Source organism: Petaurus breviceps, unplaced genomic scaffold (assembly GCF_028583685.1).
Source record: "Petaurus breviceps papuanus isolate PSGF00001 unplaced genomic scaffold, PetGlider_PUasm1.0 90808, whole genome shotgun sequence".
Classification (NCBI taxonomy): Eukaryota; Metazoa; Chordata; class Mammalia; order Diprotodontia; family Petauridae; genus Petaurus; species Petaurus breviceps.
The window spans coordinates 19,058,706-19,072,795 of record NW_027187349.1 but is presented as its reverse complement, the minus strand read 5'-3'; the positions used below and the strand labels follow the sequence as shown (position 1 = coordinate 19,072,795).

The window sequence follows — 14,090 nt, the reverse complement described above, 5'->3', positions numbered from 1 at the left end:
TAATGGGAATGCAAATTTGGAAGATCTTCCCTGCCCCTAGGCTAAAATGCACCTGAAGCCTGGGGAGGGAGGCTTGTTTTTCAGTAGATACTTCTTGATTGGCCAGTGAGTCAATAAGGTTGTTACATTCTCTGAGCCAGGAGAAGGCTATATAAGCCCTGATGTGTAGCTTTGTTTTGGGACTCACTTTGAGAAGTGTTCTGTGATTTGATCTGAATTCTGGGAAGCCGTTGTTGAGAGTCCCCCGGCTTTGAAAAACCCAGATGTGGAAACCCAGATGTTGACTGGGTATGGATGTAATGGTTGGACAGTTTGGAAAGCTGTCTACTTGATCTGTTAATGTCTTGATAATTCTGTCTGTATATTTTGAAGTTTGGGGTGCTGACCTTTTTCCCCTGAACAAGGTAAACGATATATGTCTGACTGATTAAAGTAAGCTTGTTAACCCATTTTGAGTTGCTTTCCTTTAACAAAGCAGATCCAAGAACCTGTATGGGCAGCAAACCCTGAGGACGCACTTGGGGTGCTTGCTGCTACACCTCCTCAATTTCTTATGAGGATCAAATGACATCATAATTGTAACACATTTAGCACAGGGCCTGGTACACAATAAGCTCTACCAGGGGTGGGAAACCTGCCACCTCGAGGCCACATGTGGCCTTCTGGGTCCTCAAATGCAGCCCTTTGATGGGAATCCAAATGTCACAGAACAAGGTTTGGATTCCATCAAAGGGCTACACTTGAGGACCTAGAAGGCCACATGTGGCCTCAAGGCCACAGGGTTAGCTATTATTATTGTTACTATTATTATTATAATCGTAATTGTCATTTAAAAAGGCTAACCCCCTAAGGTAGGGGTCCTTATCTTTTTAATGGACCCTTGTGGTCATTTGCTGAAGCCTATGGACACCTCAGAAAAATATTTTAAACAATTGAAAGAAATTGTTGAAAACTAAAACTAAATATATATACTTAAAAATAATTGAAAGAAATTATAAATTTTAATTAGAGAATATGAAAATAATGATACAGTATAATTTTACCCCCATGCAAGTTCATAGATCCATTGAGATTTAAAAGGGGCCCATGGACCCCAAGTTAAAAACCCTTCTTCTGAAGGGAGAAATGGGCTTTGCTCCCTTCTAGGATTATTATGGGAAAGCACCAATACTTGTAGCCTGCAGTGAGCAGCATTTTCATGTCCTTTGCTGTTCTAGGTTGTGAGTTCTATCAAGGAAGGCCCTGCCCCAGTGACATCCTGGCCATCATTTGGAGACAGACATGGGCTTCCTGAGGCAGATACAACTTTTGCTTTGGAAGAATTGGACCCTGAGGAAAAGGCAAAAGGTAACATTTATTCTCTTCATGGACCCAGGTTTCTGCTGTCCCTGTAGCCCTGAGAGTGATAATGCAGTGGAAAAGCTAGCTCCATGTGCTGCTACAGGTCTGACCCTGGACTCCTTACTACCCACGTGACTTTAGGACCTCAGTTTGCTCCTCTGAGGAAGGAAAGAGTAGAGCAAGATGACCCTGTCAGGTGCCTTGTGACTCTATGTGCAGCCCTTTAGTAGCTGTTTTGGGGGTATCTAGATCTGAGCCTCTGGGGGTCAGGAGGACATGGCAGGCCCTGGGGGTGGGGGCCAGGTAACGGCTCTATTCTTACTTAGGAAGAGCTGTGGTTTCACTGAATGAATTAAACAAAGTTGTGGTGCTGTGAACCCATCTGACAAGTGTCCCTTATGCAGAGATGTTCTTATGTCCTGCAGTGCTGACATTTGCCCAGGACTGCAGGCACCGCCCTGGAATCAATCTCCTTTTGTCTCCCAGCAAGATGGTTTTTTATTGTGCCTGCAAACTCAGCAAGTTTTCTTTCAGTATCCCCTGTGCATAATGCTTTAGGTGGGGGAATCAATGCTAACAACAGGTAGGGCAGTATCTGCCCTCAGGAACGCCCATATTAATCATAATCCTCACAACACATATACATTGAGAACACAGTGAGCTGAGGACACTGCTTGGCACAAGGGGATGGGACAATGTCCCTGCCCTCAAGTGGCTTAGACTCTGGCCAGGGAGAAGCCTGCTGGGATATTTCATATTGCCTTTCTCTTGAAAAATTTACACACATCTCTGATAAATAACAATAGAATGCAAAATACTTCAAAAGCTCCACTGTCTCATTCCTTAACTGATGGAGTATGATAAGAGTACTGACCTGGAGCCAGGAAGACCTGGGTTCAGACCCTTCCTTCAGCACTCATCACCTGTGTTACCTTGGGCAAGTCATTGAACCTTCTGGGCCTCAGTATGCTCATCTGTAAAGTGAGGGGGATGGACTAGATGCTTTCTGAGGTTCTTTCTGCCTCTAAGCCTGTGATCATGGAAGCCTATGAACTCCTAGCTTCTGAGTCCTATCTATGTTTCCATTGTATGTATCCCTTTTTCCATGTGAAAGAGCTACATTTTCTCCAAATCATCACTGCCCTGAAATGACCTGGCCAAGTCATTTAACCTCTGCCTGCCTCAATTTGCTCATCTGTTCAGTGGGGATGAGAATAGCACCTACCTCTCAGGGTTGTTGGGAGGATCCAGTAAGATGATTTTATAAAGGGCTTTGTAAACCCTGAACGTGCTACAGAGATGACGGCCCCTATGGTGATTCATGTGAATACTCCCATCTAGTCCATTTAAACAGAGGCTGCACTTACCTTCTCCTGCAGCGCCTGTCTTGCCAGGAATATCCCAGACAGAATCTACCTCTTGGGCTTTCCAGTGTGTTGATTCCAGCTGCCATCCCTTCAGTTCACTAAATGACCAGCCTGCCTCCTTTGTTGGTCCTCTGCTGCCTGGACCATTCCCTTTAGGACACTTGAGCCCCAGTTATCTTGTCTCCCCATTCCCCCTGGGGTTATCCACCACTTTAATGCTTTGTGGATGGTGCCAGTCCATGATCCACAGCCACACAGCATCAGGAAGAACATTCCTATTAAAAAGACTGGGTTTTGTCAGGAATCAGATGGACATCTATCAGCTAAGGACTAAACGAGGAGCCTAGACCACAAGTACTCCTGGACTTCAATGAGGGCCTCAGAGGCCGTCAAGATCAGCCCCCTCATTCTACAGGTAAGGAAACTGAGGTCCAGAGAAGGCCCCTGATTTACCCAGAGTTATGCAAATGGCTAGTGACAGAGCAGCTGCCTCTAAAACCAGAACTGTCTGTAATGTGTCTGTGTGTGTAACTTTATCTATCTTTCAAAAATTGTGAACTCAACAAATATCACCCAAAATGAATATTTCAGTATAAAGCAAAAGGGAAAAAAGAGTAGAATGTGAAACTGTGGGCTTCTATTACATCCAATTTTGTTTTTTTGTTTTTTTTTTTAGTGTAAATAAAATTTAATGCCTTAGTAACAAAACCATGCAGCTTGTTGGAACTTCTTTCTGTTCTCTTCTGTGTACCTTGTCCATTGATGTTCTTTTCTTCTCTCTCTTTTTTTTCCACCATTCTTACTCCTCACTGCAGAGGTACTGAGCTCTGCCCAAACTCTTCCTTCTTATGTGACCCTGACCCCTCTGACCTTCTTCCTAGGTAAAATGAGGATGATTTTACATAATGCAGGACTACTGTGAAGAAAGCATTTTGCAATAGAATATGACCTCTGGTCATTGTTTTATTTCTTTTTAGGAAAGTGTGGAAAGGGAAGCTCTTAGAAGTCAGGCTGGTAGACTGACCACTGCTTTCCTTCTGTTACTTGTGCTTTCTCCTCCCTTCCTTCCTTTCCCATTCTAGTCTAGATACATTTTGAGTTATTTCTAAATTAAAAAAAAAAAACACTTTTCCATGTAATCTGTCTGCATGCTCTCTTTTCTCTTTTGAAATAGAATCAGACAGTTGGCAGAGACTCTCCTAAGCAGATGCTATTTCTTCTTGGTAGGACAGAGAGTTGAACTGGAAAAACTTCGAGGAGGGTCTGGCTACTTTCTCCTTGAGGAAATAATGGGAAAGAAGAGAGGGTTAACCTGCACCCATCCCTCTACTCTCAGCTGTCATTGTTCATCCTTTGTTTTTAGAGGAGACCAGTGACATCTTGGGGTGATGGATTTAAGTGAGGCAGAGTTGCACAAAGTCGGCAGCCTCACTCTCTTTTCCAGTCATTGACGTCCAGTGGCAAGACAGAAGTCAAGACAACTTGTGATGGCTGGAGATGCAGTGGATGACCTTGGTGTCTTTGATGTTTGCCCCAGCTCTAGGGGGTCCACAGTACCTGCTTCAGCCCCCTTCATGGCCATTAGAACAAATTGTCCCTGTCCACCCATTCCAACTGGGTGAAGTCTTCACATGCATGGGGAAGACTTCCCCCTAACTCATAGATGGATTTGAAGCCTGTCCTGTCAGTCACCCTCAACCTGGTTTAGCCCATCTGCCTACATGCTTTTACTGGGTGAGGTGGCCTCTTCTTGACTCCTTTTTTTCTTATTTGCTTCCTTCTTCCTTCCCTTGAGTCACAAAGATCTCTCTATGTATTTCCAACCTTTTGAAGAGGATGCCACTGAGCTCAGTCTTTTTTAGCACACTGGTGCTTCTTCCCTCAGCATCTCAAGGGTTCTTTAGTGCCAGAACTATCCTAAATATAAACATTAATGTTCAATTATTTTGTAAAACATTTCCTTTTCCCTTTCTCTGTTTTACAAACATTTTGGCTACTGGACACAGTCTCCAGGCAGAAGTGAATTATTGAAGACAGGGAGATATATTAGGAGAGCTTAATTGTTATCAATCTTGCCACAAGTTGCTGTTACTTGTGTTGATCTTTTAAGGTTCCTTTCAGTTCTAAAGTTCTGATTCTAATGCATTTTTTGACCTGAAAGATCTCATCTTTTATCCCCTTTCTTCTTCTCTTTTAGAGTAGAAAGAATGTAAAAATTGGAATTTATTAATAAGAGATCACATTTTTGTCATACTTATAAAGTATTTTGAAAAGTACTTTTTGTTTTTTTTTTTGAATAGTCCTGGTAGAGATGAGTACCAGAACTATTATCATGCTCATTTTACAGATACAGGGGATTACAAAATAAATTGCCCTGGGTCATATGGTAAGTGAGAGTCAGAATTGGGATTCTAACCTAGATCTCCAGACCCTTACTCAACCCTCCTTTGGTTACACCATGCTGATCAACAGACTTGCTAAAGTCTTGGACAGAAATCCTATTGTTTCTTGACAGTTTCATGCTGGTTTCATTCTTTTAACCCATCTTCTAGTACAGAATCATCATACTTGGAGTGCTAATCCTAAGTGTGTTTCTTATAATCTTGTGTGTGTTCCCATTCTCTCTTTGATTTTTTTCTCTATTTTTGCTTTGTTGTCAGATTCGTTTTGTTGTGGAACTTGTGTGGCCTTTGTCTTTATTCGTTGTCCTGATCTGGCTAAGGAATGCCAACCCACTCTACAGCCAGCATGAATGTAAGGATTTGGGTTCAACCTTGGGAATACTTATTCATTCACACATTGTATATGTTTTCTCCCTCTATCAGAATGTCCATCAAAGCAGGCAGTGTTTAACTTTTGTATTGGTATCCCCAGGGCCTAGTATGGGACTTGGCACATAGTAAGTGCTCATGCATGAGTTTCATTCATTCATTCATTCATTCATTCATTCATTCATTCATCTATCCTGATCATGAAACCAAAATTAGAAAACACCTGTGGGGGCCTTCTTCTGTCCTCCTTATTAATTGTTGCTTATTTTATGTCATGTATACAGTGTAAGCTACCTGAACTGTAATGGTTTTTCATCTCCATCCATTTTATTGTAGATATTCATTACATAAACCAATTGAAGGATTTGAGAGCTTTTTGTATCCAAATAGAGTCACAGATTGCTTTTTTGAGAAGGTACAAATTATGAGTAAAGTGTTTCAATATTTTGGGAACCAACAGGAAATTTGTAATATGTGGAACTAGGGAAGTGGGCTGTGCTATTGACACAGTTTATCAATACCGCTTAAAAATAAAATGTTTATCATGGGATCAGTGACTTCCTGCTGAACATTTTAAAGTGTCTCTTCTGTTGCCTCAGCAATGTTAAATGGTGCTACTCTATGCGGAGCTTAATTATTGCAACCTCTCAGTTTCTAGCCTGGAAGATTGCTTTATTCCAAACACTTATAGCTGTGTGACTGCAGGCAAGTCACATAACAGCTATCTGATTCAGTTTCTCTCATCTGTAACATGGGGATAATAGTATCTACCTTCCAGAGTTATTGTGATGTGATATTTATAAATCACTTTGCTAACTTCAAAGCACTATAGAAATTCTAGCTATTATGACTATTATTATTAGTTATAATGTTAAGAATACTTGGGGGCGGCTAGGTGGCACAGTGAGTAAAGCACCGGCCCCAGAGTCAGGAGGACCTGAGTTCGGTTCCAGCCTCAGACACTTAACACACACACACACACACATACACACACACACACACACACACAAACTAGCCGTGTGACCTTGGGCAAGTCACTTAACCCCAATTGCCCTTCAAAAAGCAAAAAAAAAAAGAATACTCATAAGAGCTAACTTTTATATAATGCCTACTATATGCCAGGTACTATGCTAAGCACTTTACAATTATTATCTCATTTAATCCTTATATTATATTATCCCCCATTTACAGTTGAGGGAACCAAGGCAAACAGAGGTAAAGTGATTTGCCCAAGTCATACAGCATCCAAGGCTGGATTTAAACTCAGGTCTTCCTTACTCTAGGCCCAGTGCTACATCTACTGTACCTACCCAGCTGCATTATTATTAATATTATTTTTATGCTTTGGAAACCAGCCATGTTTGTTTGGAAGACCCAAGAATAATGGGAGGTTTGCTTGAGTCCTTGATCAGTACCTTTTTGATCATAGGTTTTGAGTTTCTATTTCTGCACTCAGTGCTTTGGGTAAATATGTATTCTGGATCTTGCCTCTTCAGCTCACCTTCATAGGGCTCCATATGTTATAAGACCCAGAGGGGTGCCATCTTAACTCTTATGCCCAAATGACCCTCGCTCTGTCCACCTAAGTCTCAATGACTGATTTTCTGATTGTCTGGGTTTTCCATCTTGAAGGCCATTTCCCCAACAAGGCAATGCCCTCAGCTGGACTGCTGCCATGGCTCCAAGGGATTTTTTGCAATGTGAACAATCCTTGTTTCCAGAGCCCCACCCAGGGAGAATCTCCTGGCATTGTGTCAAACTATAACAACTCTGTGTAAGTATCCTGCGATCCCCAGCCCCCAGTCTGTTCAGGTTGGGCATGAAGATCAGGAAAGAAATATACTGAGGGTCAGTGCAGGTCTTTTTCAGCTTGATGTGAACCATCCAGACAAAAACTCTAGCCACTATCACTCTGGACCTCAGTTTCCTCACCTGTAAGTTTAAGAGGATTTTTTACTAAATGACCTCTGAATTTATGCACTTATTAACATTTTTAGTTGTCAGGTGCTTGGCCCAAGAGCTGACAAGAGAAGGAAATAACAAACCAAGTTCAGTATCTTTGCCAAGAAAACTCATGGATAATACTGAGTTACTATGGTTCATGGGGTCATGAAAAGTTACACATGACTGAATGATTGAAAAACAAAGGGCCCAATAGGATACAGAACCAGAACTGGAAAGACCTTCAGAGGTCTGGACCAGGAATTCTGAACCTTATTTTGGGCAATGGTCCATGGGCCACTGTGACCATCTGGTGAAGTCTATAGACCACTTTTAGGTATAATGTTTTTAAATGCATCAAAATACATAGGATTACAAAGGAAACCAATGACACTGAAGCTGTTGTCAACACTTTAAAAAAAACCAGCACGTTCACACATCCTTGATTAAGAACCTCTTTTTCTAGACCAATACTGCCATGTGAAACATGGATTCCTTTCTATCCCTGGCAGGTGAACATATCTAGAGGAAAAAGAAAAGTATTTTATTTATATTATTGCCTGGGGTGGGGAGGGAAGGTAAGGAGACTTTTATTCTCAGACTTGCTCTGACATCCTGAGTTAAACCTCCTTTGTAGAGGAGATAGTGAAAAGTGAGAATTAACTGCTCTTTCGCCTAAAGGTGTTTATACTTAAAATGTTAAAACCTATAATTAGTTGCCAGTCCCTTCATACATGACTAGGACAAGTGCCCCAATGAGAAGGGAGTGGCAAAAAATGTGTCAGAAGACGTTCAAAGCTTGAGTGGAATTCTTAGCAGGAACTTTTGTCAAATAAAATTAAAACAGACCTTTCTGGATGGTAGTAGTTCTAATTTACAAAAAAAAATATTCATATTAAGACTATACATGGATTTCTGAATAGGCCACTCACCCAACTGGAAGTATGTGGGCCAGAAATCCCCAGTCATTCATTCATCAGCATGGTTGGAATAGCTAAACTAGAAGATCCCTTTCTACTGTTCCTAGATGGATAGTAAGAATGAAAATAATAATGATGATGATGGTGATGAATGTTGCTCCCAGGATGTTTCCAGCTCAAAAAAAGGAGGAACTGTTTCAAACACAAGCTATTGTTATTATTTACAAAATAATTGACATAAAAGGAAATCTTTATTAACACAGCTTTCTTCTTTATCTCTAGCTTGGCAAGGGTCTACCAAGATGTTCAAGAGCTCCTGATAAATGCCCCAGAAAGCAAACTCCTTGGCCAGATTTGGAATGAGCTACGTATGTTATCCCAGCTCATGGAGACTCTCAGGACTCACCCTGAGAGAATTGCAGGCAAGTTGGGGTTGAGTATATTTGGTGGGGGCATGTAGTTGCCACTCTCTTTTCCTAAGCCAGAATTCTAACAGTTATAGAATCAGTTATAGAACCAGCCTTGGGCTTAAATGTGGGCTAGAACCATTCAGGTAGAATGGTGTCCCAGTTCTTCTTGGAAAGACTTTTTATTTCATTTGACTTCTTCCAAGCTAGTGAAAAACATTGCTCATAATATCCCTGCTCTTCTTCCTGCCTTGTTTTCTCTTCTATTTTTACTATTTTTCCTCTTCTCTGGACTGCCAATGGACCACAGTCGGCTCTATATCATTTATATTAAGATTTATTAGCTTCAAGGAACTAGAATTTCACTGGTATAATTATTTTCTTCACTTATATAGATGGAAAAGCTTTTGTGCCAAGGGTTCTTAACTGGGAGCAGTCTATAAACTTTTTTAAAAAATATATTGATAACTGTATTGTGACATCATTAGTTTCCTTTGTATTCCAATGTATTTTATTTGATGCATTTAGAAACATTATTCTGACAGGGGTCTACAGTCTTCATCAGATTGCCATGATATAAACATGGCACTAAGAATTGTTGCTCTATACTTTAGGAAAGAGTCTACATGAGTTTGTGGAGGAAAATTAATGCTCTGCAGTCAAGCTGCTCAAGAGCCTTTGAGGCTACCTAACTAGGCTTGTCTTTGAACTGATGCCATGACATTGCAGAACCCAAAGCCATCCTCGATCCCTGATGAGACAGGACTTTTTATTAAAGAAGTATATTTTATGGCATTTTAATCAAGACACTCTAGCACTGGTCCTGGAGTCAGAGGATCTGGATATAAATTCTACCTAGGATGGTTACGACCTGTGTAACCTTGAGCAAATCACTTAAATCCTCTGGGTTCCTTCATTTATAAAATGAAAGGTTTGGATTAGATAACCTCTGAAGTTCCCCACACCTCTAGGACAATGCTCCTATGGGTATGTGAGTGTTTCATATCAACTCTGTGATATATGTGTCAATGTATTAAACCAGAATGTCACATTCCTGACTATTCTAGATCATAGAGAAGTTATAGCAATCAGAAATGTTTGAAGGATTCTCATCAGTATGGACATTTAATGATATAAGCATTGTCCAATAGCTGGCACTGAAATCTCCATCTTATCAACGGGAGGAAAATTGTGGGCACTGTGAGAAGGAAGTGTTTGTTGCAGATGGTAGGCAGAAAGTGAATAGTACAAATGGATTAAAACCTTCCAACTCCTAATCTAGTGCAATTCATAAAGTACCATTCTATTCCATTCCACCCCATCTCATCCCATTCCTTCCTATCCCATCCTATCCCATCCTACCCCATCCCATCCCTTCCCATCCCATTCAACAAAAATTTTTTTAAGTATTCACTATGTGCCTGGTACTGTGCTAGGTGCTGAAGACTCAAAAACTAAAATAAGGATGGTATATCTGTCAAATTTAAGCTGTATTAAAGCAGGAAATTCAAAATAGGATATTTTACACTATCTTGTATTCTTCAAGTTGGTTAAATAAGGATTAAAAATTATGAATATCTTTGGTTTTTATATCTCCTCTATTCCTAAATATACTCCTCCCCTCTCCCTTATACACTGAGCCTTGTTTCAAAGAATCAAAACATCAGTTTGTGAGTCTGATAGTACATGCAATGTTTCATACTCTCAGTCTCCCATCTCTGCAAAGAAGAGGGATGGGAAGCTTCTCTTCTCTAGGACAAAACTTGGTCCAAGTGAGGATTTTTAAAGACTTGACTAAACCAATGGGAGACAAAGACTGATTTTGAGACAGCTCCTTCTGCCAATCATTGGGGTATGAAATAAATTACCTTAAGTTAATGGTGCCCTAGTCATAGGAAGAGCACTGAATTTGGAATCAGAGTACTTGAGTTCATGCCCCAGCACTGCCTATTGTGATCTGTCTGACCTTGGGTGAATCCCCTCACCTTCCTGAGCCTCAGTTTCTTCACCTGGAAAATGGGAGATTGGACTAGATGATCTCTAAATTCACTCAGCTCTAAACACTTATTAATTATTTGGGTGTCTTAGAAAAGAAGAGTCCCACCTGGACCAGTTGGGGCTTCCTAGCACTCATCTGTGTGTATCCCCCAGATCTGCATATCCCCAAATCTCAAGGCCACAGGGAGCAGGAGATGGGAAGAAGGGAACAAGTCAGGACATTCCCAGAATTGCTCAGATCGATGCCTGGCACCCTGAAGACAAAATCCTGTTACTCATAACCTTTGGGAAAGTCACCCATTAACCCTGGGCGGGCTATGTAAGGTTAGGGGAGAAGAGTGAGTGCTTCCAAAGTACAGCTTTTTCTTTTGTCAGTTTCCCCTGGGAAAGCCAGTGACTGGTTGGAGCCAGGCAGCATTTTGCTTTCATAGCAAACCTGCCTTACTGCATTCTCTGCAGGGGAGGATTAAGACTAAAAGTGCACAACCATGAACTCCCCCTCTTCCTACCCCCTTCTTGCCATCCCACCAAGCAAGCTCTGTGGTCTCTCAGTCTTCTGCAGGTGAGCCATCCTCCCACCTAAATTTGGAAGCATCCCCTTTTTGACTCAGAGCATTCTTCTTTCAACCACCTTCCTCCCACTTTCACTTCCCATTTCATCACCCCCCCACACCCCTTCACCCCCCTACCCCCACCCCCTGACCTTCAGCAGGGAGGGAAACAAGAAGAACGACATTTTAAACCAAATTTATTTTGTTTTTGCTGCAGGCCCCCCAGTTCATGTTTCTCCCTCAGGACTCTGGTTAAGCCTCTGTCTGGTATCTGCTGCCTCTCATACTCTCAGGGTGGGGGTAGAGGGTGCAGGGGGAGTGTGGGGGCAGACTCTCAGCTGGGGGAGAGAAAGGGGGCTCTTCCTTCATCTATTCAGATGGATGACTATTGATGGATCTGAGTCCTGCCCCCTTTCCCTGGGGCTTATGGAAAGCAGGTGGCAAAATCAGCAGCCCAGCCATCTGGGTGGTAGGTAGCAAGGGTATGGAAGGCCCTAGCAAAGCTGAGTTCCAGGGGCTTGCCCAATTCCCATCCTCTCCATCTCCTTTAGCCTGGATGTGTTCCTCTTTATCTAGTCTCCTCTGTTTGCATTAAGAGAAGCATAGCTTCCAGATTAAGGAGTCCTTGTACCCTATTCTGGTGTATTGGGTTCAGTTCTAGGCACCACAGCTTGAGAAGGACATGGATAAGCTATAGAGTGTCCAGAGGAGGGCAGCCAGTATAGGGAAGGGTTTTGATTTCATGTAAAGATCAATTGGAGGAAATGGAAATCTTTGACATACAGAAGAGAGACTGGGGAAGGGGAGATGGTAGCTGTCTTCCAGCATTTCAAGGGCTATTATATATAAAGGGAATTAGACTAGGGGTTCTTCACCTTTTTTTCCTTGTGTTTTAGGAGACCTCTTTGGCAGTCTGGGGAAATATATGGACCTCTTTTTTTTTAGAATAATATGCTTTTTAAAAAAAAATCATGATTAAAGGAAATGCTAAGTTTTATTTAGAGGTTACTGAAAATAAAGATGCAATTTTCCCCCCATCCAAGTTCACAGATACTATGATATCTTATCTACAGACCATTGAGGTTGGGGTGCGGTGGATCTCAGTTGAGAACCCCTGAATTAAATTTATTCTACTTGTCTCTAGAGGCAGAACCAGAAACAGTACATTGAGGCACATTTCACTTGATGTCAGGGAAAACTTCTCACTAATGACACCTATCCAAAAATGAAATTTACTGTTTTGAGAGGTGGTTGGTTGCCCCTGAGAGGTTGGATGAACATTTTGGGGGAAAGATGGAGTGTGTTACAGTGGGGATTCTTGCTCAGGTATGTATTGGACTAGAGGGCCGCCTGGGTTTTTTGGGTTTGTTTTGTTTTGTTTTTCAAACAGCTATCATTCTGTAATTCTATATTAGATTAGTTCTCAGGTTCCTTCTAGCTCTAAAAAAACTCTGATAAAAGTTTACAGATTGATTTCTTCTCCCCATGAGGCAGGTAGGTATAAACGTTTAATGATACTTCACAGTGTTATGAAAAAAAGAACTTTGTAAGCTTTATCACCAATATTAACATGAGCCATATTCTTCTTGTTCTTAAAACTAAGATTTAATGAGTAAGTTAGAATGAGATTGGGTAGAGGGTGGAGTTGTGTGACGTAACTTGGGTCCTGACCCTCAAGTCAAGCCATCAGGTATTTACCGTGTTCTTAGCGCTGTCTAGTTGGGGCTAAAATGTAAATAGAAGCTATGGCCTTCATCCTCAAGGAGCTTACAGTTTAGTTGTACAAGGAAAATACATATCACAGAATCACAGAATTTTTGAGGTTTGGAAGGGACTTCAGTAGCCATGTAGTTCAACTCAAACATGACTGTTCCATACCTGGCAAGACACAGCGGTACCATAGAAAAAGCACCGTCCAACTTCTGGGAGCCAAGAAGGCAGAGTAAACAGAAAATAACCTTGATTCTCCCATATTCACCTCTGAACAACCTAGGACAGCATCCACCAACAAATTCTGGAACAGCAGAACCAGCAAAAAAATGGTGTGAAACAATCCTCTAGCCCAAGAAACTTGAAGGTACGTAGGAAAAGTCTGTCTCAGTCAGGTATAAAGGGAGTGCAATCCAGGACAGCAAGTATCCCAGCAAGCCACAGCAGGCAAATGCTAACAGCAGAATTTCCCACATGCCTCAGCATATCCAGGGGAACTGGCAAATGCTGGCCCTGGTACCCCCACAAGCTTCAGTGTAGCCCCAGGCAAACAGGTAGCTCCTATTGCAAGAACCATGGATGCCTCAATAAATGAGAAAATGCTTATGCAGGGGTTCCCTGTCGGCCTCAGCACAAAGGCACATGGACCAGGACCTGCCACATGCTTCAACACAGCCCTGGGCAAAGAGGCTGAGGCCAGTGCAGGGATCCCTCATGTACCTCAGCTTATGCTAGACACTGGCACTGGGACGCGGATTCAGCAACCAGGTAAACTGCAAGAGACTGCTATGTCCTCCAGTAGTACCAGTCACCCCCTACTCCACCCTCTCAGTGTAACACCAGACATAAATATCCCCCGTGGGCCTCAGGGCAATGCCAGTGCAGCACCAGGTAAATGACCAAGGCATGTAGCCCCAGTGCAAGAAGCTTGGGACAATGCCCCATCTACCACAGAAGCATAGCTTAAATTTAAAAGAAAAAGGGACAAAAAAGATGAATAAGAAACAACAAAAAAAGAATCTGACCATAGAAAGTTACTATGGTGACAGGGAAGATTAAGACACAAATTCAGAAGAGGAAAGCA

At 41.9% G+C, this 14,090-nt stretch overlaps 1 protein-coding gene across 1 annotated transcript in view; it reads left to right on the top strand.

Annotated features, from left to right (window-relative positions):
- Positions 1-3,078: 3,078 nt before the first annotated feature.
- The window catches only part of ABCA4 (ATP binding cassette subfamily A member 4), a 172,162-nt gene continuing 161,150 nt past the window's right edge, over positions 3,079-14,090 (top strand). Inside the window, exons 1-4 of the mRNA XM_069070555.1 lie at positions 3,079-3,123; positions 5,369-5,462; positions 7,112-7,253; positions 8,623-8,766. Of these exons, the coding sequence (XP_068926656.1) occupies positions 3,079-3,123; positions 5,369-5,462; positions 7,112-7,253; positions 8,623-8,766 (425 nt within the window). The remainder of the gene's footprint in view (positions 3,124-5,368; positions 5,463-7,111; positions 7,254-8,622; positions 8,767-14,090) is intronic.